This window comes from Hyperoodon ampullatus, assembly GCF_949752795.1.
Source record: "Hyperoodon ampullatus genome assembly, chromosome: 14".
Lineage (NCBI taxonomy): Eukaryota > Metazoa > Chordata > Mammalia > Artiodactyla > Ziphiidae > Hyperoodon > Hyperoodon ampullatus.
Window position 1 is genome coordinate 72,902,256 of NC_136927.1, and position 27,652 is coordinate 72,929,907.

The following is a 27,652-nucleotide window of genomic DNA, read 5'->3' on the forward strand; positions in this document are numbered from 1 at the left end:
TTCTCCATATATCAGCCACAGTGACTGAAGACATCATTCGTCCACGTCACTCTGAATATGTGAATATGTTCCCTGTTGCCCTCGCATGAGGTCCAAACTCTTCAGTGTGGTTTACAAGCCCTTCGTGACCTAGTCCCTGCCCACTTCTCCCCTTTACAGCTTCACTGAACATGTTTTTTTTTTTTTAATCTCCCTACCCTTAACATACCGTTTAGTCTACCCTTCAGCAATGCCATTCCCCTTCCCCATTTCTCTTTTATTAGCTAACTCCTAACATTTCTTGGCTTAGACAACACTTTTTCCAAGAAGCCTACCATGACAGACACCCCAACCTAGCACCTCTACTTTGAGTTCTCTGCAATTCCTAAATCACAGCACTAATCACAACACGTTGTACTACCTGTCAGCTCATTATACCCTACTCGAAACTCTAAGTCCAAGATGGCAGAGCCGCTGTCTGTCACGTTTAAAGGTGCATCCCAGAACCTGACGGGGCCTGGTACAGAACGCTCAGTAAATCTTCCCTGAGTGAACTGTCCTGTTCTACCGCCCTGTGTGCTACCTCTCCCGAAGAAGTTTCCCGACAGCGCTGACCTTCTCTCTCGTCTACCCAAGTGTCTTGCCCAGAAAAGATATTTAGTACCATTTCCAAATGAGTCCAAGACTTTACTCACCAGCCAGACCTTAAGTTTTAGAAGGAACAGGAGCACTCTGCAAGATGATTTATAAACCTGACTGTCCATATGTCCAAAAAAAATGAAAAACATAGAATGGCTGCTAACTGATAAAAGCTGTTAAAGAAAGGGCCTTAAAAGCTTGTCTTTCTATTTTAATCAAATACCTTTATAGTGCAAATATAATAAATTCACATGCATTATACTTTTACATACTCATAACAAGATAATTACATAGACTAAAGTTGCACGGTTTTCCCAAGTGAATCTTCAGTTTAACCAAACCTACAAAGCATTTAATTGAAATTAACATTTCTGGCAAAGCCACAGGCTTAAATCAAGCAGCATCAAGGCTGTAGTATAAAACAAAGTAAATGAAAAAACTCAACATACAGAAACAGTAGCCATACCAGCAACCCCTCTTCTGGGGCAAGACCCACACATGTACTCCTCTCCCCAAGCACTATGAGTTTAAGCACTGAACAAAGGGCTTGTTTCACACAAGACTTTCACAGAAGAAAACTGTCATAGAAATGCATTATTATAATTACTATGCTTTTTAAAGATTTTGCAATAGAAATATATTAACGATGGCCTCAAATATCCAACATTTTTCTGTCTTACACGTTAAATCAAAGTTGTAGGAACCTACAAGTCTTAATAAAGAACTCTCTTCACAGCACAGCTGTAGTTCACTTTAAAAGGCCAAACGTTCCTTTTACTCTATATCCTTACAAATAAACATAATATAGATATAAACTAAAAGTTCTGATCCTGCATCAAGCATCATTCACTCTTGCCCTCTGATATAAACCTGGATATAGTCTTATTTGCAGAGAGTTTGCTTAATATATTAGTTGAAGCAAAAGTAAAAGGGATGTGAGCTTTCAGCAAAGGAGACCTTTATGAATTTCAGTGGTGTCCTTGGCACTCAGAGCTTCAGCTGAAGTCTCGACCAGTGAGGACGAGCGGAGCCACAAGGGTCCAGACGTAGAGGAGGAGGCAGACCCAGCTGGAACTGATCTTGACCCACACAGCTGGCCACTTGCTGGTCATGGTCTGGAAGTTTGCATCAGGGCTAAGAAAACAGCAGAGAGGTAGGTAAAGGAGCCTAATATCAGCATTCAGCAGCCCCTCAGCAAAAGCTAAGAAATGCTCCAGTGAAATTCGACTGACACGACTCCCTAGTAAGTTTCTAGAAGAGACTTGAGAAAGCTGTGATTTTTAGTTTTTATGAACAGGGGACTCTGCCTCTCAAAACAGCTTTTATCTTCTTGCCCGCATGAAGAACCGTGACTATTCCTTGCAAAAAGTTCTTCAGGAACATCTGGCTCTTCTACATATTGGTCAAAGTCTAGATTGAAATGACCTCCCTGAAACTCTCCTTCCTTACCACATGATTACTTTGATCAGAATACTCTATACGGACATCTCTAGACAGAGAAAAATCAGGGAACAAAGACAAGTCAGCTCACTTAATGTCATGATTTTCTCTCTCAAGTAACTCAAGTTTGGAAGGGCTTCCCATGATTTTCACTGTAAGAATTCCAACTGGATTTCAAATGCAAGAGGAGAAAAAGTCAAAAGTATTTCAGAAAAGAGCACTGAACACAACTTCAGTATAAGGGTAAAGAAAGGGGATTCTGAAGTCAGGACAGTGGATGGAGACTCTATAGGCAACCCTGAGGGGCTGTTTTTCCCTCGATTCTCTCTCTCTCTGCCTCCTACCTGTACCAGTTGGTCAGGGTCATCATGATGTACAAGGAAGCCGAGCAGAGCATGAGGTGGAATATGGAGTAGTTGTACTGCACGCCCTCTCGCTCGTTGTCCACAGCCCGCCGAGGCCGTCCATCGTCCTCATCGCTGGCGCCGTTGGCAGTCGTATCACGGAGGATCACGCTGTCACTTCCTGACAGGGTCAGCTTACTTACTTGGCTATTGCTGGCATTGCGGATGCTGGAGAGTGACCCCAAGAAGGTAAGTCAGAAAGGGGCCATTGGGCTTCCCTGGTGGCGCAGTGGTTGAGAGTCCGCCTGCCGATGCAGGGGACACGGGTTCATGCCCTGGTCCGGGAAGATCCCACATGCCGCGGAGCGGCTGGGTCCGTGAGCCATGGCCGCTGAGCCTGCGTGTCCGGAGCCTGTGCTCCGCAACGAGAGGGGCCACAGCAGTGAGAGGCCCGCGTACCGCAAAAAAAAAAAAAGGGCCATGAAGACGAAATGCTGTCACTGGCCTATACACATGAAGGTTATTTCTGAACTGCTCCTGCTTTGGGGACCGAAGGGTTTGCTTAAAGTTCTGAACTGCTGCCTGTCATCACAAGACAGAGACAGTACTCTCATCAGTTACAATTTGAGGGTTTAACTGCCTAGGAGTTTCCCAAAACATACTATGCTCTCAATGTCTGTTTCCAGGACTTCACAAGTACCTCTCTCCTTTGCTTGGAATGCACTGCCCACCTTCTCCCAGCTAACTTAATCACCCTTTAAATTCTCTGATCATGCTGTGCCCTCTAGGAGGTCTTCCCTGGCATCGCCCTATCACTAGGCTGGATTAAATTCCCACAGCTCCTTACTCGTCACTTACTGTTCCTGTCTTCCTTGCTATTCATAGAACTTTTTGACAACAATGACCTTAGTCATCTATGCATTTCTAGTACACAGCAGATACTCACTAAAAGTTTGTTAAATGACTGAATAAAAAAGTACATACAAATAAAGGACAAAACCCACATGAACATCTCAACAGACATTGAAAAAGCATTTGACAAAAATCTAGATATTTTTTTCATGATAAAAACTCAAAACAGAAATAGAGAAAAACTTCCTCAAACTGATAAAGGGCATCTATCAAAAAGTCAGGGTTAACATCATACTTAATAGTGAAAGACTAAAAGCTTTGTCCCCAAGATCAAGAAGCAAAGGAAAACAATCAAAAACAGTCACAGACAGTATGAAAACAAATGAACATAGCTGTATGCCAATAAAACTTTATTTACAAAAACAGGAAGCCAGCCTAGGGGCTTCCCTGGTGGCGCAGTGGTTGAGAGTCCACCTGCCGATGCAGGGGACACGGGTTTGTGCCCCGGTCCGGGAGGATCCCACATGCCACGGAGCGGCTGGGCCCGTGAGCCATGGCCTCTGGGCCTGCGCGTTCAGAGCCTGTGCTCCGCAACGGGAGAGACCACAACAGTGAGAGGCCTGCGTACCGAAAAGAAAAAAAAAAGAGGAAGCCAGCCCAAAGGGCTGTTATCTGCCAACACATATTTTAAGCAATCATTAAAAAAAGAAAAAAGGGGCTTCCCTGGTGGCGCACTGGTCGAGAGTCCGCCTGCCGATGCAGAGGACACGGGTTCGTGCCCCGGTCCGGGAAGATCCCACATGCCGCGGAGCGGCTGGGCCCGTGAGCCATGGCCGCTGAGCCTGCATGTCTGGAGCCTGTGCTCCGCAACGGGAGAGGCCACAACAGTGAGAGGCCCACGTACCGCAAAAAAAAAAAAAAAAAAAAGAAAAAAGGATAAATCTACACATTATGTACAAAGCTGTCCAAATTATGACAAATTCATAGGTATTTCAGAACAGTATATATACTGTTCTATAGAATGCTCCCAATTTATTTATTTATTTTTGCGGTACGCGGGCCTCTCACCGTTGTGGCCTCTCCCGTTGCGGAGCACAGGCTCCGGACATGCAGGCTCAGCGGCCATGGCTCATGGGCCCAGCCGCTCCGTGGCATGTGGGATCTTCCCGGACCGGGGCACGAACCCGTGTCCCCTGCATCGGCAGGCGGACTCTCAACCACTGTGCCACCAGGGAAGCCCGCTCCCAATTTATTTTTTAAAAATTAGATATCAAGTGATATAAATAAAATTATGTATGTAACTATTTATAAAAATATGCATAATTACATAGATACAGATAGGTCAATAGACAGTAAGTATAAGCAAAGGAAAAAAGCCTGAAATAATATGTAGCAAAATGTTAATCATAGAAGAGGTAAATTTAGAGGGAGGACCATTTCATTTCCTACTGTTCTCACTTAAGCTATTAATTTATATAAATATATCCTTGCCCATTTTTATTATTTCATATTTTAAAATTATTAAAGTAACATACACTTATACAGACAATGTCAATAAAAATGGGTGGGAGAATGAGTGAACACTGCTAACATAGGTTATATCTGGTGTCCTGGATTAACTACAGACTAACATTTCATGTATAAAATTCTGTAGTTGTTTAAATGTTATTTACAGTGATCAGAAAATAAAGACTGTTTTAAGAAAAGATAAGCCAATCAATTTTCAGAGCCACTATTCTAGCTAATCTAGGGTCAGGTAAGGGCTTTATCCTCCTATACAAAGGAGAACTGTATCTCTTAGTAAGCCTGGGAGGAATTATTTGATGAGAGGATTTACTGAACTTAAAGAAATGTACACAGCAGGGTAACTGAAGCAAGTCAATGACTTTAATAAGAAAGAGTTAAATTTTTGTAATTCTTCTCACTGTTTTTTGAAAGCAAAATAGCTTCTTCACTCTATTACTAATGTTCATAAGAATCTTGTCCTAAGTACTTTTTAACTTACCTAGAATACAAAAGGGAGAGAACAAAGACGACCAGCCCAATAAAGTTCTCTTTATTCAGAGAAGGCCCACTCTGCGATGGTGCAGCCGGAGTAGGGACAAGAGCAGTTGCATTTGCAGGAGCCAAGGTTGGTGAGGTCATGTGCATAATGATGCTCAATAGGCCAGGGTTGCAGGAATGATCTGAAAATAAGAAATTGTTTATATCTTTCGGTATAACTCATCTTGGTCCAAAAGGATTTGAGGAGTGTGCTAGACATCACTCATTCGTGATTTAAAACATGGGAATGCTACACTTCAAAGAACCTGCAGCTGGGCAGTCAGTAACGCAACTGTGTTGCAACCAGAGACTTAGTTTTAGAAAAAAAGAAATGAAACTACAACAACAAAGTATTTGTCAAATATCATAAATGTCAATCTTGATTTCACTGGGTTTGAAATTTAACTGGCAAGTCTTTTTGGCTCTATAGTTGTGCTTAAAGCACAAGGAGTTTACACAGACTTAGAGAACAAACTTATGGTTACCAGGGGGGAAGGGTAGGGGGAAGGGATAGTTAGGGAGGTTGGGACTGACATGTACATACTGCTATATTTAAAATGGATAACCAACAATGACCTACTGCACAGCACAGGACACTCTGCTCAATATTATATAACAACCTAAATGGGAAAATGTATAACTGAATCACTTTGCTATACACCTGAAACTATCACAACCTTGTTAATCAACTATACTCCAATATAAAATAAAAAGTTAAAAAAAAAGACTAATTTGTTTGCAAAATAAGGTTAGATTCAATAAACTTGGCCTGGTTAGCAAAAAAAAAAAAAGCACAAGGAGTTTATCCCTAGTTTTGTTTCTACATAGTTACACAGGAATACAATAAAAATAAGTTGAGTCATCACTGAATGGTCTGAAATAATGGTTTTCCTTGAAAAGGAGTCCATAAAATACCCCCATTGAGAAACAATCCCATAAGATCAACAAAAGGAGATTTCCTGCAGCTGTTTCTTCTAGAGCCTGTACCACCAAAGTAACACTCAATTAAAGTAATTCTACAAAGGGCCAAAACAATGTTGCCTTGTTCAGCTCTTAACTAGTTTGACTTAGTCCAGGGAAAAGCCTGGACTATATAAAGGACTGTGGTCCTTTAGGCTGTCAGCTCTGAATAGCTATGAATAGACATGGAGAATAAAACCTGAAAGGTAGATACCATGGACACTGTACATTTAAGTGAAGTTTTTTGTCTGTTCATCTGTTTGTCTGACATTTGCTCCAGCTCTAGTTTCTGCACCCACCAAAAGAGTAATTTCTTACTTTCTTTTTTCTTTTTCTTTTTCTTTTTTTTCGGTCTGCGTGGCGCGCCTTGTGGGATCTTAGCTTGCCGACCAGGGATCAAACCCAGACCCACAGAAGTGAAAGCATGGAGTCCTAACCACTGGGCTTCCAGGGAAATTCTCATTTCTTACTTTCTTTTCATCAAATGAATGCGTTATTAAAACTCCCTTACCAGGTTCATTGGACATGGCTGACCATGTGAGGTACATGGTGTAGAGGGTGATGATAGAGGACTGCAGGAGGCCAGAATGAGGCTGGTGTTCCTACAGAATCAAAAAGAAAACAATGCCATAGGAATTGCAAGGGCTGAATTTCTAAAACCCAGCATACTTCCTGGGACCCACTGAATTGTTATTAACTGAGAACCTTTTAATTCTGCTTGACAGTTGAAAGATGACAGGTAACCTTTCAGTTTTGAGTTAGCTTGAAAAAGAACCAAGAAAGAGGAGGCACGTACTACTGGTTCTCAGGCATTTCATAATCCTGGAAATTCCTGTATATCATACAAAGGCTTAGATTTACCACTAGTTCCTTGGTATAGTGAAATCTAAGCTAAGCTTTGCCACTGGCTAGCTTGGTGACCCATCACCTCTCTGGAACTTCGGTTTTCTCACTTTTAAAAGGAGAGGTGGGCTTCCCTGGTGGCGCAGTGGTTAAGAATCTGCCTGCCAATGCAGGGGACACGGGTTCGAGCCCTGGTCCGGGAAGATCCCATATGCCGCGGAGCAACTAAGCCTGTGCGCCACAACTACTGAGCCTGCACTCTAGAGCCTGCGAGCCACAACGACTGAAGCCCACATGCCTAGAGCCTGTGCTCTGCAACAAGAGAAGCCACCGCAATGAGAAGTCCGCGCACCGCAACGAAGAGTAGCCCCCTGCTCGCTGCAACTAGAGAAAGCCCGCGCCCAGCGACAAAGACCCAACGCAGCCAAAAATAAATAAATAAATAAATTTTATTTTTTTTTAAAAAGGAGAGGTGATGTCTAGATGTTCTTTTCATACCTAAATTCATATCTGAATTTTAAAAATATTGTATTTAAATGAGGAAACTCAGGAGCATGAGTTGTGTTTTAAATATTAAAATCAATTATTTTTTCTAGTTGAATTCCCCTAAAATATCTTTGCTAAAGATTCCTAAGAATCATTCTCATGATATAAACAATTTTATAAGAATGATAAATTCTCAAGTTACATAGTTTTTTTCCTTAAATAATAGGGAAATTATTCATTTACTGGCCCTCAATGGCACATTTTAGAGTGATTAAGTTATAATTAAGAAGACTTTATCGTGTTGAAGTAGAAAAATGTTTAAGTAGATAAACTTGGACATAAATTCATACAACAGGTTACCTAGGTTTCAAGTTTAGCGTTAATTAAAAATCCTTCACAGGAGGAAGAAGCAGAAATCACAACCATACCTGAATTTTTGGATGGATTGACATAATAGAAACCACAATGCAAAGGATCAGATTAAAACTGATGAAGAACTTGTTTTCTGTGCAGCCATCTGGTTTGGTGTAGTATGTGTAGAGCAATACGACAGAGATGATTGACAGGATATAAAACATGCTTGTGACAGACAGTAAAGCTAGAAAAAAGAAAACAAACATGAGTGCCCACAATCATAACAAACTCTTATACTAACAAGGACCAATTTTCACCCTATTTAACGTAGCATAATACAGTATGGCTCTCACAGGGGTTTAGATACCTACCCGCATACCAGCACCTTGGGTTCCCCTCTTCCATTCGATTCACCCATGATTCATTCCAAGAGTGAGCAAAGTCCACCAACAGCACCAGCTGGATGAGGATGAAGAAGGCAGCCCCCACCATGCCAATAAAAAACCAGGCTACAAACCAAAAGCACAGTTACTCTTCACCAAAGGAGCAACATTTCAGAATGTTACTGTCCAACATTCTAAAAAGACTTCAATTCAAGTAATAGAGAGGTAATAAAGACATTGTCTCCAGCAGTATAGCAAGATTATTGCAATTCCAAAGTCAAAGGCATTCTCTGAGAAGTGTTCTGTTGGGTTTCAGACCTTTTAAAACTTGTTCTAGCTTGTGCCAAGGGGAGCCTAGGGCCTGACATTCCAAATGGAAAAGATATAAGCCTTTTCCTTTACTTACAGGGATAAACATCACAGTGGAAAGCCACAGATGTCACGATAAGGAAGCAGGTTAAGACAGGAATAGTGGAACACATGGTTACAAGTCCTTACGTTGACAAGCTCTCCCGATTAACTTGGTATTGCCAAGTGAGAAGAGAAACTATTGGCAAACAACATATGGTTCCAGAACAGCTGAAAAATGGGCTGAATGCCTCCCAGCTTTAATCAATCAATTAATATCTTAATATTAGTACCAAGTCATGGTAATTGGACACCATCTCATTTAATTACCAGTTCTTCAAAAATCAGTAATGAAAATGTAGCTTTAACACAATCATTTGTAGAGTTTGTATATATTATAATTGACCCCCCTAATAGTGAACCATACCTGTGGTGAAGTGGCCCCCAGGGATATAGAAAGATCCAACCATGATACCAACAATGGCAGCAATTTTGAAGAACCAAAACCTATTAAAATATAAAAGTGCATTTATGAAATGCTAATTTTTGCCCTTACACTGAGAAAAATGAATTTCTAACATGCAAAAATAAAGCACTAGCCACTTCCAACATGATTAGCCTTATTTCTTCATTTGACATGAAACTACTTCACTCAATACTTCACACAATTTAAGGACAAACGTTAGCACAAAGACCAAATCATGCACATTCACAAGAAAGAAACATGTTATTTAGTATTTCCCTACTTTTAGCACTTAAAGATAGGAACTTTTCTAGAATTCTGGAGCATAAACTAATGATGTTAGCTAAATATAAAGCAATCAGCTTAGATCTGGGGGAAAGTGAATCACCGAATCCTTCTTTTACAACATGGTAAAACCATGCCCCATAGTGTTAAAAAACTCATCCTGAAACCGTGCCCCATAGTTAACAGACACTGGTGCCTAACAGAAATTCTTGAGCTTGCCTTACAGAACAGTGCTAAGGGAACAGCTGGTTAAAGAACCGCCCCCGCTTGCAGCCTTGCCTTCAAAAGGCTCGTAATTTTTTTTTCAAATTTCATACTCTCCAACCTTCATATAGCCTAGATAATATACCACAAGACTCTTTTTTAACTACCCCTATAGATAACGTGCCTCTGACTTATGGGTCACTATAGTAACGGGGGCTTAAGCTGTTTTTCAGAAACTGGGAGTTCGTTTTTGTCCAGTTCAAGCTGCCTAAGACTGGTTGGGACCACTGACCCTAAAACAGGGCCTGCACAGATGTGCAATGAATAACGCTTTTGATGTCAGCGCCAAAAATGAATGATCCTTTTGATGTCCTTGGTCCTTGTCCAATTCCCTTTCCCCAAACCTAAGACTACTCTGCTTCTCTATCCCATAAATATCTAAAGCCTCTCGCCTTCGGGGAGGCGGATCTGAGGTCTGTCTTCCCGTCTCCGCTGCAAACCTCAGCATCTCAGGTTGGCTTGCTGCACGTCAGGCAATTGGACATAAATGCCTTGCCCACAATCACACAGTTCGTCACTGGCAAAGCCAGGACCAAACCTGACTTTCAGTCAATCTTTAAAGACTGCCTTGTATGGCAGAGTGTAAAGAAAGCAGCTTTGGAGCTGGACAGACTTGAGTTTCAATCCTAGCTTCAACCCTCACTAGCTGAGACATCTCAGGCAATTTATTTAACCTCTCTGTAAAGGGGAACCGGGGATCAGGAATGGGAAGCGACAGAATACGTGAATCAGTGGCCCAAATATATTCACTATTTATCTTTCTGTATACTGTTTAAATATATCAGGTAAATGTTTCTCTTTTAACAATAGAAAGAAAAAATGTGTGTGTGTGTAGTGCTTAGTACAATGCTTGAACTGTTTCATAGGTGTTCCATAAACATCTAGGCACTTTAAACAAAGATATTTTTTAAAAATACAGGAAAAAGACAATATTCTCCTTGTCCACTGTACCTCTTCCATGCTGCAGGGCTCTAACTGAAAATGACGTTGAAACAACTTCCCATGTATGGTAGGTCGGAAATACATCTGGGCCACTGATTTACATACTCTATTGCTTTCATCAAAATGGCAACATTAACTGCTGAGGATGCACATCATAACATAACAAGTTAATAATAAATAATTCCTACAAACCCATTGTGTATCGCTGCTCTGGGATCTTTACTCGTTTTCACTTTTAACATGAGCAGAAAGAAGGCAAAGAAAAAGACGGCCAAGGCAAAGTTGATACGATATACGGCTTTATAACGAACCAGCACATCACAATCTTTATCCATGATTGTGTCAGCCACCTTGGTTTTAAGTCCTTCATCACAGAATCCAGGAATCTGGAAAAAGCAATTTTAATGTTATGGGAATATCCACATTTAAAGAGAGATTCTATTCCACAATAGGAAAGGAAAGCCTGGATTTTTAAAACTGACCACTTAAACAACTGCAAGACTCTCCTGTGGGACTTTTCTCTTTGCCTTCCAATTCACTTACAATCTTGTCACCAAATAGTATAAACAAGTTGCATTTTGAAAATAAAAGGCAAGTGCTCTCTCTCTTTTATCTTTTTAATATTTTATTTATTGGCTGCGCTGGCTCTTAGTTGCAGCACACGGGATCTTTCATTGCAGTGTGCGGGCTCTTTGTTGCAGCCCGCGGGCTTAGTTGCTCCACGGCATGTGGGATCTTACTTCCCCGACCAGGGATCAAACCCACGTCCCCTGCATTGGAAGGCGGATTCTTAACCACTGGACCACCAGGGAAGTCCTGAGTGCTCTCTTTTTGGCCCTTATCTGTGGATGAGGTTATCTCCCATTTTCCTATGAGTTTTCATGCTACAACCCACTCCTTCCGAAGGTGAAGGGCTAGTCTAGTTTAAATGTTTAAAACTAAACATGCAAGAAAAGATAAAGTTTTAGGGCCACTCTTTTCATAGCTTTTCCAAAGCTATTAGACTAAAGATGTTCATTCTGACTACCTTTACTCTGGGAAAAGACTGATACCTTTATATTCTGTGTCTTGACTATAACCAAAATTTAAAATCCCAACAAATCCAACAAACTTGACTTTCACAACAGTGAAGAAATAAATACTAATTACAACTAAAACTCTGCAAAATATAAAAATAATAAAAACCACTACGTTAAATAAGGTTACGGTTACTTCTACTTACCTTCTTCAGCTGAGTTTCCATCCCTTCGTGAAACATGATACAACATACAATAGTGCCCAGGAAGAGGATGAAAGCATAGATGAGGCGAGTCACAGTGGAATTCTTACTGTTGGGACAGCAACTACACAGCAAACATGATGCACCACCGCAAAGGCATGGAACCTGTAATAAGCACATCATCACCACTTGAGACCTCCTTCAGTGGACTCCTTTGTGACATCCAGAACAGAAGATGAGGCAAACCAGGCTTTGAGAGTTTTAACTGAGAACTACAGCTGGGAGGAAGTGGTTAAAAGCATGGGCTCTGGATCTGATATTATTTCTGCCACTTTACCTCAACAAGTTACATAATGTAAGCTTATTTCTCCATCTGTAAATTAAACTCAGTAACAGACTCTTCCTCCCTCAGACATTGCTATATTAAATGAGCACTCAACACAGTGCCTAAAACATAGTAAAAGCCCAATAAATGTTGGTTATGTTCTCACAGACAGCATATTTTATTTAAAAACAATATATCTTAATACTGAGAAAAATAGAAACTAACTCCGCTTGCTGTTTTCTGGGAATCCTAGCTACCAAATCTGATATTACAGCATAAGGCAACATTACATGGAAACCCTTATAAATAATGAAAGCAAGAGGCACTCAACTCCATTCAAGAGTAACCTGGAGTTCAAGCCTTGGTCTGGGAAGATCCCACATGCTGCGGAGCAACTAAGCCCATGCGCCACAACTGCTGAGCCTGCGCTCTAGAGCCCGCAAGCCACAACTACTGAGCCCACCTGCCACAACTACTGAAGCCCATGTGCCTAGAGCCCGTGCTCTACATGAGCCACAATGAGCCACAACTACTGAGCCTGCGCGTCTGGAGCCTGTGCTCTGCAACAAGAGAGGCCACGACAGATGAAGAGTGGCCCCCGCTTGCCACAACTAGAGAAAGCCCTTGCACAGAAACGAAAACCCAACACAGCCAAAAATAAATAAATTAATAAAAATAGGCCAACCTAAAAAAAAAAAGAGTAGCCACAACTACTGAGCCCACGTGCCACAGTTACTGAAGCCCATGTGCCTAGAGCCCGTGCTCTACACCAAGAGAAGCCACTGCAATGAGAAGCCCGTGCACCACAACGAAGAGTAGCCCTGCTCACCGCAACTAAAGAAAGCCCACGCACAGCAACGAAGACCCAACACAGCCAAAAATAAATAAATAAATAAATTAATTAAAAAAAAAAAAAGAGTAACCTGGAGATTCCTCAAAGTCAAACATAGAATTATCATATGGCCCAGTAACTCCACTCTTACATATACACCCAAAAAAACTGAAACAGGTATTCAAACAAAAACTTGTATATGAATGTTCAAAGCAGCACCATCTACAATTGTCAAAAGGCAGAAACAACCCAAATGTCCATCAACTGATGAATGGATAAGTAAAATGTGGTATACCCACAAAATGGAATGTTATTTGGCCATAAAAATGAAGTACCGATAGCTGGTACAACATAGGTGAACCTAGAAAACATCATGCTAAGTGAAAGAAGCCAGACACAAAAGGTCACATATTGTATGATTTCATTCATATGAAATATCCAGAATAGGTAAATCCAGAGATAGAAAGCAGATTAGTGGTTTCCAGAGGCTGGAGGGAATGGAGAGAAGAGAGTAGACTGCTAAACAGAAATCGAGTTTGTCTTTGGGGTGATGAAAATGTTCTGGAATCAGACAGGTGTGATGATAGCCCAACACTGTGAATATACTAAATGTCACTGAATGTCACTTTAAAATAGTTAATTTTATGTAATGTGAATTTTACCTCAATTAAAAAAAAAAAAAACGTAACCTGGATCTTTGGTCGGCTAAATTCTCCTAATGAGCATTCCAGATGAGAGGACATACTTTGAGTCATTCTTCTATATGCTTGATTAGGAAACCACCTGAATTGCTTTGATAGGTGACGTTATGAAGTCACATTACAAGGATAGGCTAGTTCAGAATCATCAGCAGAAGCAGCAAATGCAACGCTGGGGGATTCTGGTTTTACAGTATGGTCCCAGTAATAATCTTTTATGAGATAATGTCAGGAATACATAGCACCTAGCACAATGCCTTTCATAGCAGGGGCTCCGTATATCAAGGTAACCGTTAATATCCATAATCAAAACAGCCATGGGGAATTGACCACCCAGCCTCATCCCCAATTCTTAACTACAGTCTGGGTCAAAAGACTGTAAGAGAAGTCTGTATCTGGTCGCAGACAGAAATACAGACATTTTACACCTGAAAACAATGACACTAATTGCTTTGGGTTTATTTTGTCTGTACTCTCACACTCCTGACTCCCTTTAGCTATTTTTTCCCCCCAGCCAATTAAATAAACTAATGATAGTTGCCTACTGTTTGCTATAGGTTGAATCGTGTCCTCCAAAATTCGTATGTTTAAGTCCTAATCCCCAGTACCTCAGCATGTGTCCTTGTTTGGAAACAGGGTTGCTGCAGATGTAATTAGGTAAAATGATGTTATACTGGAGAAGAATGGGCCCCTAATCAAACATGGCTGATGTCATAAAAAGGAGAAATCTGGACACAGACATGCATCACAGGGAGACCACCATGTGAAGATGAAGGCAGAGACTGATAAAGCAAGGAACACCAAATATTGCTACCAAACCCCCAGGAACTAGGGAAGAGGCCTGGAACAGAGTCTACCTCACCACCCTCAGAGGGAACCAATCCTGCTGACACCTTAATCTCAGACTTCTAGCCTCTAAAACCATGAGACAATAAATTTCTGTAATTTAAGTCACCCATTCTGTGGTACTTTGTTATGAGGCCCTGGCAAACCAATACACCTACTTACTTGTTTATATCTTGTACCTTGAGGGGGGCCCACCTAGTGTTATATCTCTTGCACCTTTACACAGTAGGTACTCAATCTGTGGAACAAACTTGTCCTACTATATGTTATGTCACTTCCCCCTCTCAGTAAACAACTCTATTTGAGATAGGCTGGAACCTGGGACCCTTTACCTGAGTGCTTGCACCTGGACTAACCCTTGAGCAACAGAACACAAAGAAACTATAAGGGACTCAAAATAACTGCACACATGAACGATAAGATACAAAAAAGCCACAAACCAACTGCCACTTCTGAGGTGCGCAGAGCAATAGCAGGGTACTGTGCATCATCACTGCACAGAGCCCCACCAAGGGGGAGAGCAGATTACCTAAGCCACACCTCTTGCTCAACCCACTGATTCGCCCCTACCCATATCCCATTTAAGGAACCAGTTCCCCCATCTGTTACTTGTTTTTTCTCTCTCTTGCTTGGCTGAAATTCTCCTCTGGCCTCTTATCAATTTCTATTGATTAAAGAGTCCGAGGACCCAGGTGAGTCACATACTCTTCCTGTTGCCAAAGGAAGAGTATGTGACTGTTGCCTGTTGCCATGCTCTGTTGCCATACTCTTCCTCCAAGGCCAAAAACCTTGGAGTCATCCTCCATGCCTTCTCTTTTTCCAAAACCGTCATTCCATTTGTCAGCACATCAGCTCTTTCCTCAAAATGTATCCAGAATCTGGCCACGTTCATAGCGTCCTCAGCTATCACACTGGTCCAAGCCACTACTATCATCCCTCACCTGGATTAAATGCAATAGCTCCTGTCTCGCTGCTATAGCAACCCATTCAGAACCCTTAGTATAAAAATTATTTTCAGATGAAGACATGTGAGACTCAAAAGAAGCAGAAAAAAATGCCTTCTCAGAGCTTCTCTCATCTGACCGAAAGCAGCAAATGCCATAAATTCTCTTTCTCCAAGGAAGTTTTATGGCCATGAAGAAGATAAAAAGACCTCTGCACCCACAGAAACAAGTACTATCACAAACTTTCTTATCTCCTGTTTGTTCTACTAAAAACCCATTTGTCTTTCCTAAAGAAACCCATTTGTTATTCCCATGGAAGCCCTTTTCTGCCCCACCCAATCCTAACCCTAACCCCAATTAAGTTAGGCATATAATAAACCCTATATTCTAACCACCCCTTTGAGTTATTCATCACTAAGAACCCCTGCATGTATGTGGGTTGCACAAGTACATGAACTCTTTTTTTCTCTTGCTGATTTGTCTTTTCTCAGTTTAATTCACAGGCCCCAACCACTAACCCATTGAGAATGGAAGTTTTTCCTCCCCTACACTGCTTTACCCTTTCTTTTCTAACATCTGTTCTCCACACAGCAACCTTGTTAAAACACTGGTCAGATCACATCATTCCTCTTTTCTGTAATGGGGATTATGGGGATCATAATCACATAAGAGTAAAAGCCAACGTCCTTAAATTGGCCAATGCGTATCTACGTGATTTGGCTCCCTTTACTTTTCTGACTTCATTTTCTATTATTCTTCGCCTCACTCATTCTATTCTCTGGTACACCGAATCCCTTGCTGTTCCTCTTGAACAAAAGGAATTAATAAAATATAGAAGTGATTTATAGGTAGAAATGCTTTGATGGCATCAATTCAAATCTCAGCTTTACATCAAAGCCAAAATGTGTTTCCAGTTTCAAACTACCAATTCACGCCCTAATTAATTTCCTTCTTAGCTATTTTTTTTCTAAATCTATTTTGTAAACAGTGAGTTTGACCCACTAGTAAAGTGTAAAAAAGAAAGAAAGAAAGAAAGAAAATCAACTGACCAGGATTTTTTTTTAATGTGATAGAAAAGAAAAATTGTACAGCAGAGGGCAAAGGTAAGAATTATTTCACGAAACGTGTGTCTAAATGGGTGTATTAAATCAAGCACGTAAAATTTATTTCTTACTTTGGGTCAAGGTTGAAAAACTGGAAAGCCACTACAATCTAGGCCCTTAAAAGACCAACTGCCCTTTTCATTTAAGATCAACAACCTTAAAGGATGGAAAATACATTCTGTCCCTAAGAAAAAGTAGTGGCATTAGCTGAGATAGAGTCCTTGGTCATTTAAGTCAGCTGGGGAATTAGGAAACAAGGAAATGATGTTAAGGAATCAGGCTCCTCGGAAGCGAGTGTATGAGTGAACTCGTCATATTCTCTTCCATAGATCCCAAAATTCCTTTTTTAAAATACGGCGTTTACAATCTACAAAGTGATTCAACCTATTTATTCACTTCATCCTCACAACAGCTCTTGAGGCGAGGAATGCTGGGGTGATTGTCCTCATCTTAAGGTAAGCCAGAAAGAAATGACTTGTACAGGGTCCCAAAATGTTCAGGCCATGACTTCCAATTCTGAATAATAATCCACAAGGCCGTCTTTCCATTGCGCCAGAACCGCAGACAGGCCTCGGTTAAAATCTCACCTCTGCCACAGACTCTAGCTTTGGCAAATCCTGTGCTAGCGGATAAAAATATTATTCAAGCCCCACCCACCCCCGCTCAAATAAATGACGCCACCTTAAGAAGGTGCTTGGAAATGAACCAGAGAGCCCGGGCCCCGGGAGCCGAGCTCAGTCCCCGGTCCCATTCCAGCTCCGGAGGAACCCAGAGGCCGGACGGCTCGCGGGGGCGGGGCAATCAAAATTGTAAACAATAGAGGGCTGGCCTCTTACGTTCCTCCACTATCACAGAAGGCGAACCGCCTGATCCTCATTGCAGGGCATCGCGGATTTTATCCTGGACCCCCCGGATACCCTCTGCAGCCCAGGGCAGGACCCCCAAACCCCGGGCCCCGGGCGCCAGGCCCGTCGGGGTCTGCGCTTGGGGAGCCCTTATCGCCCTCCCCCAAACCATAGGACCGACGCAGACACCAGACCCCGAACTCACCCAGCTGGCGAGGGAGAAGACGCCCAGCACAGCTCCCATGGTGATGCGGGTGATGGAGGTGGCCGATGCGGAAGCTCCTAGCGCGGTAGTAAGTGCTGGTTGAGGCGTCTCCTCAGAAACGCGATGGTTTCTCACGCCAGAAACGTGCGGCCTGCGTCATGCGTGGCCCCGCCCACCGCCCTCGGCGGGCCTGGGGTGAGGAGGCGGGGCTAAACCGGCTGCAGGAACAGAGCCGGGTTTATTCCTTCATCTCGTTTGCATTCCCTGGGAGTCCACTGTGTCAAGATCTGGGGTACAGAAGTGCACAAGAATTTACGGCCAAGTTAAGAAGAGACTGACAATGGACAGAAACGCACCATGGCATATTGTGATGATTACTATGAAAAAGTATTACGAGGAAATATTCTTTCAGTAAAAGTGTATTTAATGCCTACTATGTAAGGAGAAGGTAATCAGTTAGGCAGTAGTCCTGGAAGGACTTTATATTTAATCTGAGGTATTTATATTAAGTCTAAGAACTGAAGGATGAGCCCAAGTTAAGCAGAAAAGATGGGCACTGTTTCCTAAAACTGTGGGATATATAAACCATTTGGGGTGACCGAAAGGATCTAAGGATGCATGTATATATAGGACATTAAGTAACACTGAAAGGCAGAGTGAGAAAGTCTTGTTTCAAACTAAAGAGAAAGTGTGTTTACGACTGGTATGTATTTAACATTTTTCTAACATTTGCTTATCTCCCTTTTTAGCAGAGCAAAGGCTTCCAAATCTCATCAGAAGGTAACAACATCTACAGTTAAATAACATTGTTTTAGGGTTTGTGTATGTGTGTGTGTAGAAATTCTTCCATTTCTACCAAGCAATACTTGATTTCCCTTTAAGTAGTGGTGTAAATTTTCCTTTGTAAATTTAAGTAAAAACTGAGTCCATTTAAAGAAAAAATTTTGAAAAATTATTTACTTACATAACAGAACAGGTGGTATGTAGATATGGCAACAATGATGATAGTGTTTTACAAATAACTGGTGTAGGGGAACATTTACCTGGGAGTGTGAGAACCTGTAGAGTTTGGATCCTAGAATAGTTAGGTTGGGGCTTCCCTGTTGGCACAGTGGTTAAGAATCCGCCTGCCAATGCAGGGGACACGGGTTTGAGCCCTGGTCCGGGAAGATCCCACATGCCGCGGAGCAACTGAGCCCGTGCGCCACAACTACTGAGCCTGTGCTCTACAGCCCGCGAGCCACAACTACTGAGCCCGTGGGCCACAACTACTGAAGCCTGTGCACCTAGAGCCTGTGCTCCGCAACAAGAGAAGCCACCACAGTGAGAAGCCCGCGCACCGCAACAAAGAGTAGGCCCCGCTCGCCGCAACTAGAAGAAAGCCCGTGCACAGAAATGAAGACCCAACTCAGCCAAAAATAAATAAATAAAATAAATTAAAACAAAAAAAGTTAGGTTGGAAGACGCCTTAGAAATAGATTCAAACCTTTTCTTGTACAGAAATGGAAAATGACCCAAAGTGAGATCGTTTGCCTAAAGCCACAGAAAGGGTTGATGGCTGAGGAAGAATTACTCAAGCTTTCCTAATTCCCTTCTCTTTCTGCCCCCCAAACTACTTGCCCAAGTTAGGTTGTTTCAGGACCACTGAACCTTCCAGGTAGCCCTTAAAATCCTTGCTTCTCCCTGTCTGGGTATTGTTGGACTGGGCAGAATAAAGCTAAGACTGTGATAAAGCCCGTGATCAAATTCTACCAGGAACATGCCCACAGTCAAAATGAATTAGAGTTATTTAGCTTGTTTGTTAAGGGAGAATGCGTTAAGAGAAACCATGAGGTATCTTGGTAAGAGGGAGTCGGGAGGAGCTTATTGTAGGATCTGGGTCTGTGCTGGGTACCTCGAAGAGGGGTTTAAAGAAGTGGGGAACAGTTTTGAATTGGACACAGTCAAGAAGCAGGGACAATTCAATAACAGGTATCTTAATTTTTATCCAGAAGGTAGGAGAATTAAAGCAGGGCCAGAGTTGTCACTGAAAAAGAACCAGGACCCACTCATGTTAGCCAGAAGAGGAGGATGTTGAGTCATATCTTGGTTCCTGAGTGGCCTTGTCTATGCCTTGTTCCAAATACAGGGTGACCTTGTTTGATATTTGTTTATATTCTGTGAGCACTTGTTTATGTTCCGTGAGGAACAGTGGGTCTAGCCGGCGGCTGAGGGGTTTTTCACTTTCTGACCTGCAAGCATGAGTCCTCCCAGACGTGGGACCCTGCGCTTCTCTCTGTGTTTCTGACCCTAAGTGGTTAAGTGTGCCTTGTCTAGGTGGCAGAGGTGGGGGAGAGCAGATCTTTGAGACCCTCTGCTTCAATTTCCCACCTCCTCCTGTAAGAATCCCTCAGCAACATCTGTTCTGGGAGCACGCAGGGCGGGGGGGCGGAGCTCACTGTCACACAGAGCAGCCCCGCCCATATTCATACCGTCAAAACTAGGTTGTTTTCCGCCCCGGAGGGAAGGAAAAATTTCCCCCGCACCTCTTCGGTTTAGTGATTGGGCCAGCTAGGCATGGAGGCTTTTATACCATTCTGACAAAGAGCGATACAATTTAAATTTGTAGAGAAGTGATAAGACAAAGGAAAGGGGTTTATGGCTTTTAGGGGGCAGCCTGTAGGAAGGTAAATATGTGGGAGAAACTAATGGAAGATAAGGGTTGTTTTAGGAAGGTTTGTTTTGTAGATTCCTCTCACCGATGAGAGTCTATCTAGAGTTGTCTCCTGTGATTCGCTTTTGCCCCTCCTGGTAGAGAGGAGATGGGGGACACCGTCACAAAGGGAAATTTATAGGGGGAGGGCAGAGACCTTTTCTGTGTCTACTTCTCAGGTGTCTTCAGCTGGAGGTAATCCTTATGCCAAAGTGGCATATTTGGGGGTGGAATGATCTGATCACTTACACTCCTATATATTGTTTCAAAAGGTAACCCATGTACTTGATTTTTTTTTAAGTTAATGTGTTAATTTTTATTTCAGTTTTATTGAGGTATAATTGACATATAAAATCTTAAGATATCGGGCTTCCCTGGTGGCGCAGTGGTTGAGAGTCCGCCTGCTGATGCAGGGGATACGGGTTCGTGCCCCGGTCCGGGAAGATCCCACGTGCCGCAGAGCGGCTGGGCCCGTGAGCCATGGCCGCTGAGCCTGCGCGTCCGGAGCCTGTGCTCTGCAACGGGAGTGGCCGCAACAGTGAGAGGCCCGCGTACCGCAAAAAAAAAAAAAAAAAAAAAAAAAAAAATCTTAAGATATTTAAAGTATACATCGTGATGATTTGATGTCTGTATATATTGTGAAAGGATTCCTCCGATCTAGTTAATTAACAGATATCTCAACTCACACATTTATCTTTTTGTTGTTGTTGTTGTTCAGATCATTTAAGCTCTGTTCTTGTAGCAATTTTCAATTACACAATTCAGTGTGATAAACTATAGTCACCATGTTTTCATTCAGACTTTTTCTTCTTATAGCTGGAAGTGTGTATGCATTAACCAACCACTCCCTCATTCCTTCATCCTCCAGCCCACATCTGACTCTGTTTCTATGAGTTTGACCTTTTTTTTTTTTTTTTTTTTTTAGTTGCCACATATAAATGATACCATTCATTACTTGTCTATCTTTGTCTGGCTTATTTCACTTAGCATAGTATCCTCAAGGTCCATCCAAGTTGTTGAAAGTGGCAAGATTTCCTTCTTTCTTATAGCTGAACAGTATTTCATTATATGTATGTATGCCACATCTTCTTTATCCATTCATCCTTTCAGAGAAACTTAGGTTGTTTTCATAATTTGGCTACTGTGAATAATGCTGCAATGAACTTGGGAATGAAGATATATCTTCAATACCCTATTTTTATTTCCTTAGGATATGTATCCATAGTGGGGTTGCTGGAACATATGATAGCTTTATTTCCTTTTCTCCACATCCTTGCCAGCGCTTGTTATCACTTGTCTGCATGATAGCCACTCTGAAAGGTGAGGTGAGATCTCATTTTGGTTTTGATTTGTGTTCTCCTGATGATTGAGCACTTTTTAGTGTAACTCTTAATTTTTTTTTTGTCTACTTTGGAAAACTGTTCAGTTTCTCTGCCCATTTTAAACTGGATTCTCTATTTCTTTTTCAACTTCTTTATTGGAGTATAATTGCTTTACAATGTTGTGTTAGTTTCTGCTGTATAACAAAGTGAATCAGCTGTGTGCATATGTATATCCCCATATCCCCTCCCTCTTGCGTCTCCCTCCCACCCTCCATATCCCACCCCTCTAGGTGGTCGCAAAGCACTGAGCTGATCTCCCTGCGCTATGCTGCTGCTTCCCACTAGCTATCTATTTTACATTTGGTAGTGTGCATATGTCAGTGCCACTCTCTCATTTCGTCCCAGCTTACCCTTCCCCTCCCTGTGTCCTCAAGTCCATTTAGAGGTGATCTTTTAAAATTTAATTTTCTATTTGTAGCTGGTATATAGAAATATAATTGAGTTTGTATATTGACTTAGTATTCAGCAAACTTGCAAAGCTTACATTAACTTTAATAATGTGTATATAGAATTTTTTGTAATTTCTATATAAACAATCTTGTCATCTATAAACAATAAGTTATTCTTTTTTTCTAACACTTAAACATTTCATTTTTCTTGTCTCATTGCAATTACTACAACTTGATTTTTTAAAATACTGCATAAAAGAATGTCGACTGAAAAAATAATTACACAACCTAAAAGTTGAGAGTTATGTTTTATTCGGCAGACATTCTCAGGACTTAAAGCCCAGGAGACAGCATCTCAGATAAAGGCTGAGAAAACTGTTCCAAAGAGGAAAGGGGGAAGCCAGGACAGATAGGAGTTTTTGCAACACCACCAAGGCTACTCTTAGTAAGAGAAAACTAGATATCTCAAGTTAAGGAATCTAGCACTTTCTATGTATGGGAAGATGCAAAAGTCTGGGCTCACTGAAATCATTCCTTTGATATGCACCTCAGCTATCTGGGTGCATATCCTGTGTTTTCTCATCCTGAGATTCCTCAAGCTGCACCGCTGGGAGTGGCTGCAGTCTGATGACTACTAGATGGCAGGCATTCCTTGTTTCCTTCCTGAGTTCCCTCAGGGTTCACTGTCATACGGGAGGCTGTAATGTAGTAGCTAGATCCTTTGTTTACTGATATGGCAGGCAGTATTTTATTTCTCAAGTACATACAGTGGAAATGTATTAGCTTACTCCCCCCGCCATCTCCCAAATCTCTTTCCAGAGTTCTTGTATGCATATGCCAGCTGTGTAGGTATTACCTACCACTCCCCTTTTACCTGTTGTAGCGTTCCAACCACGTGGTGTTGTACATTGCTTATATCACATAACTTATTCATTCACTCAAGAAATATTTACCAAGCTCTTACTATGTGCCAGGCACTGTTTCCAGTGATGAGAGAACAGCAGGGAACAGCGAAATGCTTGCCCTTAAAAGAGTTTATGCTGTAGTGAAAATGTTAGAGCAGGCAGGTAGCTAGCTAGGTATGAGCAAAGAAATAGGGGCAGGGGCCAGGTGGGAGGAAGTCACGCATCTTGTAAACAGCAGGAGTCCATGGTCAGACAGAGAAAAGCAGGAACCTCCAGACTAACAGGAAACCACACATTTTGGGTGATAAGTGTCCTGGAAGCAGACAAAGAAAGGTGAGGAAAGGCAGGAATCTCCTGCGTCCGAATGTAACCTGTTGCTCATTATGCTCTCATTACAATAAAAATTAGCCTTATTAAATTAGCAGATTAGAAGTACCCATGATGCACCAACGCCATGACACTTCTGATCTAAACTAAATAAGGACAAAAATCCCTCCTCCCCTCGGGAAGATGGAGTTGGGATGAAAATCAGGGAATACGACCCCCAAACTCCTCTTTCCCCAGTGACTATTTCGCCCCTTCATTTGTATGCCCTTCATAACCGGCTTGCCAAAGAAGCCCAGGGCAGCAGCTCCTCACCTGTCTGCCCTCTCCCTCTGAGAGTGGATTCTTGCTTAAATAAATTCTCACTTTACTTTCTTAACCTCCCTGCTTTGTCTCCAAATTCTTTCACGACGAGCGAGGCAAGAACCTTAAACTCACTGGGAACAAAAAGAGACAGGCAACAGATAAATGTATAAAATTACATCAGATACTGACAGGAGATGCAAAGAAAAATAAACCAGGAGAAGAGAAGACAGAGTTGGTGGGGTCTGCTATTTTAAATAGTCAGGGCAGTTCTTTTTGAAGACCTGACATTTGAGCAGAGATTTGAAGGAAGTGAGGAAGTCATGGGGCTGTCTGGAGGAAGAGTGGTCCCAATGTGGAACAGCAAGAGGAAAGGCCCTGAGATAGAAGTATGCTTAACTTAAAAACCACAAAGCCAGGGTGGCTGGAGCCTGGACAAGAGGGAAAATGGTGAGAGATGGGATTGGACAGCTATCCAGGGAGGTAGTTCACTTGGAGGCGGGCGGGGTCTGTTGATCATGGTTACTCTAGATTTTGTTCAGCACACTTAAAGGTTTTGAGCAGGGGAAGGATGTGATCATGTTCACATTTTAAAAGGATCGTTTTGGTTGCGGGGTGGAGAAGAGACTGGGGCAGGGTTGGAAGTTAGAGTAGAAGCAAAGACAGGGCTAGTTAGGAGACTATCGCTGTGTGAAGTGAAAATGTTGCCTGCTATATGTCGACTGAAAAAAAATGCACAATGTGAGAGTTGTGAGTTAAGTTTTATTTGGGGCAAAATGAGGACTATAGCCCGGGAGACAGCATTTCAGATAGCTCTGAGAAACAGCTCCAAAGAGGTAGGGAGGAAGGTCACTGTATATGTGATTTTGGTGAAGGGGGAGTACATGCAATCAAGCACACATTTTTGCAGAAGGTTGCTGCTAGTCACGAGAAGCAGACATCACCGTGAAAGATTTTAGTGCTTTTCTAGATAAGAGGAAATGTAAGAATTGGGCTCATAAAATCTTCTCTTAAAAATATCTTGGGGGCTTCCCTGGTGGCGCAGTGGTTGAGAGTCCACCTGCCGATGCGGGGGATACGGGTTCGTGCCCCGGTCCGGGAAGATCCCACATGCCGCGGAGCGGTTGGGCCTGTGAGCCATGGCCGCTGAGCCTGCGTGTCCAGAGCCTGTGCTCCGCAACGGGAGAGGCCACAACAGTGAGAGGCCCGCGTACCGGGGGAAAAAAAAAAAAAAAAAAAATCTAACCATCTCTAGACCTGTTCTGCCAGTTTTTCCTAGAGCACAGAGTGCCTCCTTCCTGATCTCCACCCTGAACTTTCACTGGGTGTTGAAGGTCAGCAGCTGCAGCAACTCATAATTTAATCCTTGTAGAGGCAGGTGGCAAGTGCCAATTTGTAGGTAACACATAACAGTGAACAAAGGATGCTGCAGCCATCAAACCACTACAGACACCCCAGATAGCGAGGCCTGAAGGAACTCAGGATGGAGACCAACGGGCTGCCAAACCTCAGCCACTGCAGTCACCCCCAGCTGTGCACCCTGGGGGATTCAGGATGGAGAGAAGCAGGATACTGGCCCTAGATAGTTAAGGTGCATATCAAAGGAATGATTTCAGTGAGCCCAGACTCTTGCATCTTCCCATACACAGAAAAGTGCTAAATCCCTCAACTTGAGATATGTTTTTCTTTAATTAACAGTAATCTTTGTTGCAAAAACTTAAATATATTCTGACTCCTCCCTCGTTTCTTTGGAGCAGTCTCTCAGAGCTGTCTGAGTGGCTGTGTCCAGCCAAATAAAACATAATTTTCAACTTTTAGGTTGTGCTTTTTTTTTTTTTTTCAGTCAACAGCTATATGCATAGCTTGAAGCTAGGTCTATATGGAAACTGTATCTGTATCTACCTCAGTCCCTCTTAATTCTTTCTCTGGTAATCCATTTTACGGATGTACCATAATTAATCCGTTACTGATGGACGTTTAGACTGGTCTCAGCCCTTTTGCTGTTACAAACAATGGAGCAATGAATATTCTTTATGCTCATGTTCCAAGATTATCTGCAGGATTATTCCAGGAAGTATAACTGCTAGTCACAAGTTAAAGTACATTATTTCTCATATTGAAATTAAATCTGGTGATCGCATTCTCACCATGAGCCCAAAGAAACAAGGTTTTTTGTTTCTTGTTCTGGTTTTTTTAAAAAAATTCTTTGTCCCACCACCGTTTTGGAAATTAAAGAGGGAGAGGCATGTGCCACCCTTCCCACATCAGTTTTCACGTCTTTAAATATTCCCAGTCTAGCAAGCTTCCGCCTGCGGCTCCGTCATCTCCCGGAATACTCTGCATCTCAGGTGACAGAGAGAGAAACTGAGGCACAGGCAAGATATGAAGCCCAAGTTCTCCCCCGGCCTGGCTGTCCCTCTTTTCCCCAAAGTTTCCTTCCTTCTCCCGTTCCTTCGGGCCAACTTTGAGGCTGCAAACCCCTACCTTAGTCCCCCTCCGCTCCGGACCCGGACTTCCGCCCGCTTTCCCCTCCTCCGCCCGCTTTTCCCTCCTCCGCCCGCTAGGGGGCTGCAGAAGGGGCCGCAAGGCCTCCTGGTCCCTTCCGAGCCGCCGTAGCGCGAGCCGCGGGAGTTCGGCAGCTCCTGTCGCCAAGGCAACAGGCTTCGCTGCGCTCGGCGGGCGCCAGGGAGCCCGGGGGAGGCGCTGCGGGCCAGCGGCCCGTGCTCGGCTGGCGGCGGGACGGCAGGTGAGCAGAGGCCGGGCGGGCAGTCGCGGTCCTTACGCGCGGTTCCCGGCGTCGACTCGTCTCAGCGGGCGAGGGGCTGGGCCGCTGGGGACTCCCGGGAAGGAGACGGGGCCTGACCTTTATCCGCTCCCCCCACCCTTGGCGCCGGGGCTGCGCCCCCTCTTGCCCTTTAACCCCGTCCTGCGCTTTGGTCTGTTTCTTATATTTGGGGGCCATTGGCGTGATACGAAAGTTTTTTTTTTAAAGCTCTTCTTATTTGGGGTCGAGGAATAACTCAGAATTGCAGAAAATGTGCGTCTGTGCGACTCTTCTGGGGCCAGAGAGGATTCACTTCTTTGTCCATCAGTTTTCCCATCTGCAGAATGGGGATAATGATAGCACCTATCTTAGAAGCTTATTACAAAGCAAATAATATATTTCAAATCCTTGCAGGTAAGCCTTGGGAGCTTTCGTTGTTACTACTACTACTCCAAGGAGGTCCATCATTGAGCATGTGTTGTGTATCAGGGCCTGGGCTAATTGCCAGGGGTAAAAAAGTGAATGAGACATCTTGTCCTCGGGGAACTCCACAGGTTTAAGGTATAAATAGGAACTCATTGTGATTCCAGCTATGGTTTTGGACATACAGGGGACTGTGAATGCACAGAGAAGGCAGTTAACCCAGATTTCCGGAGATGAGGTTGGGGAGGATGGTCAAAGAGAGTTTCCAAAAGAAGATGACTTCCAAAATGAGACATGAAGGCTGGTCTGTATTGGCCGGAAGATGAAGCTGGTGGAGTGCATAGTGTTCTAGGCAGAGAGAACGGCCAGTGCAAGGTCTTGGGGAGAGGGTGCAGGCTTCTTGGGCATCTGCAGGGATTTCATAGCCTGTTTGGAGACAGATTCCGGGAAGTGGAAGTGATCTGGCTCGGTGTGTTTGAGAGATAAGCAGGTGCTCTTCATATAGGAGAAAGACTTTACTTGTATCTCCTCCTGAGTTTGGACTTTGTCTTGGGCGTTAGTGGGGAGCACCAAAGGATTTAAGTCAGGCAGTGAGTGTGTTGTGTGATCAGAGGTATGGTTTTCAAAAGGTCAGGACTTTTTTTGTTCTTTCTTGGTCTCATCACTTCTCCAGTCTGTTTTTCACATTGCAGCTATTCATTTATGGGGATTCAAAAAATATTAACTGAGCACCTGTTATGAGCCAGGCACTGTGTAAGTAGTAAGGAATCAGGTTCTTGCCCTCATGGCATGTATTCCAGACATTAAAGGTACATTCATGGAGACAAA

At 42.9% G+C, this 27,652-nt stretch overlaps 1 protein-coding gene across 6 annotated transcripts; it reads right to left on the bottom strand.

Moving 5' to 3' along the window:
• Positions 1-1,613: 1,613 nt before the first annotated feature.
• SERINC3 (serine incorporator 3) lies at positions 1,614-17,681 on the bottom strand (the record flags this gene model as incomplete). Of its 6 annotated transcripts, none has more annotated exons than XM_079720301.1 (10): positions 1,614-1,752; positions 2,403-2,630; positions 5,260-5,440; positions 6,769-6,850; positions 8,015-8,184; positions 8,312-8,449; positions 9,099-9,178; positions 10,818-11,011; positions 11,848-12,009; positions 17,643-17,681. In XM_079720301.1, the coding sequence occupies 10 exons, from the start codon at positions 17,679-17,681 to the stop codon at positions 1,614-1,616; spliced, it is 1,413 nt and encodes a 470-aa protein (XP_079576427.1). The 6 variants fall into 6 exon arrangements, with proteins under 6 accessions (XP_079576427.1, XP_079576426.1, XP_079576425.1 ...); XM_079720300.1 differs by having other exon boundaries at positions 2,409-2,630; positions 6,769-6,859; XM_079720299.1 differs by having other exon boundaries at positions 6,769-6,859.
• Positions 17,682-27,652: the final 9,971 nt, after the last annotated feature.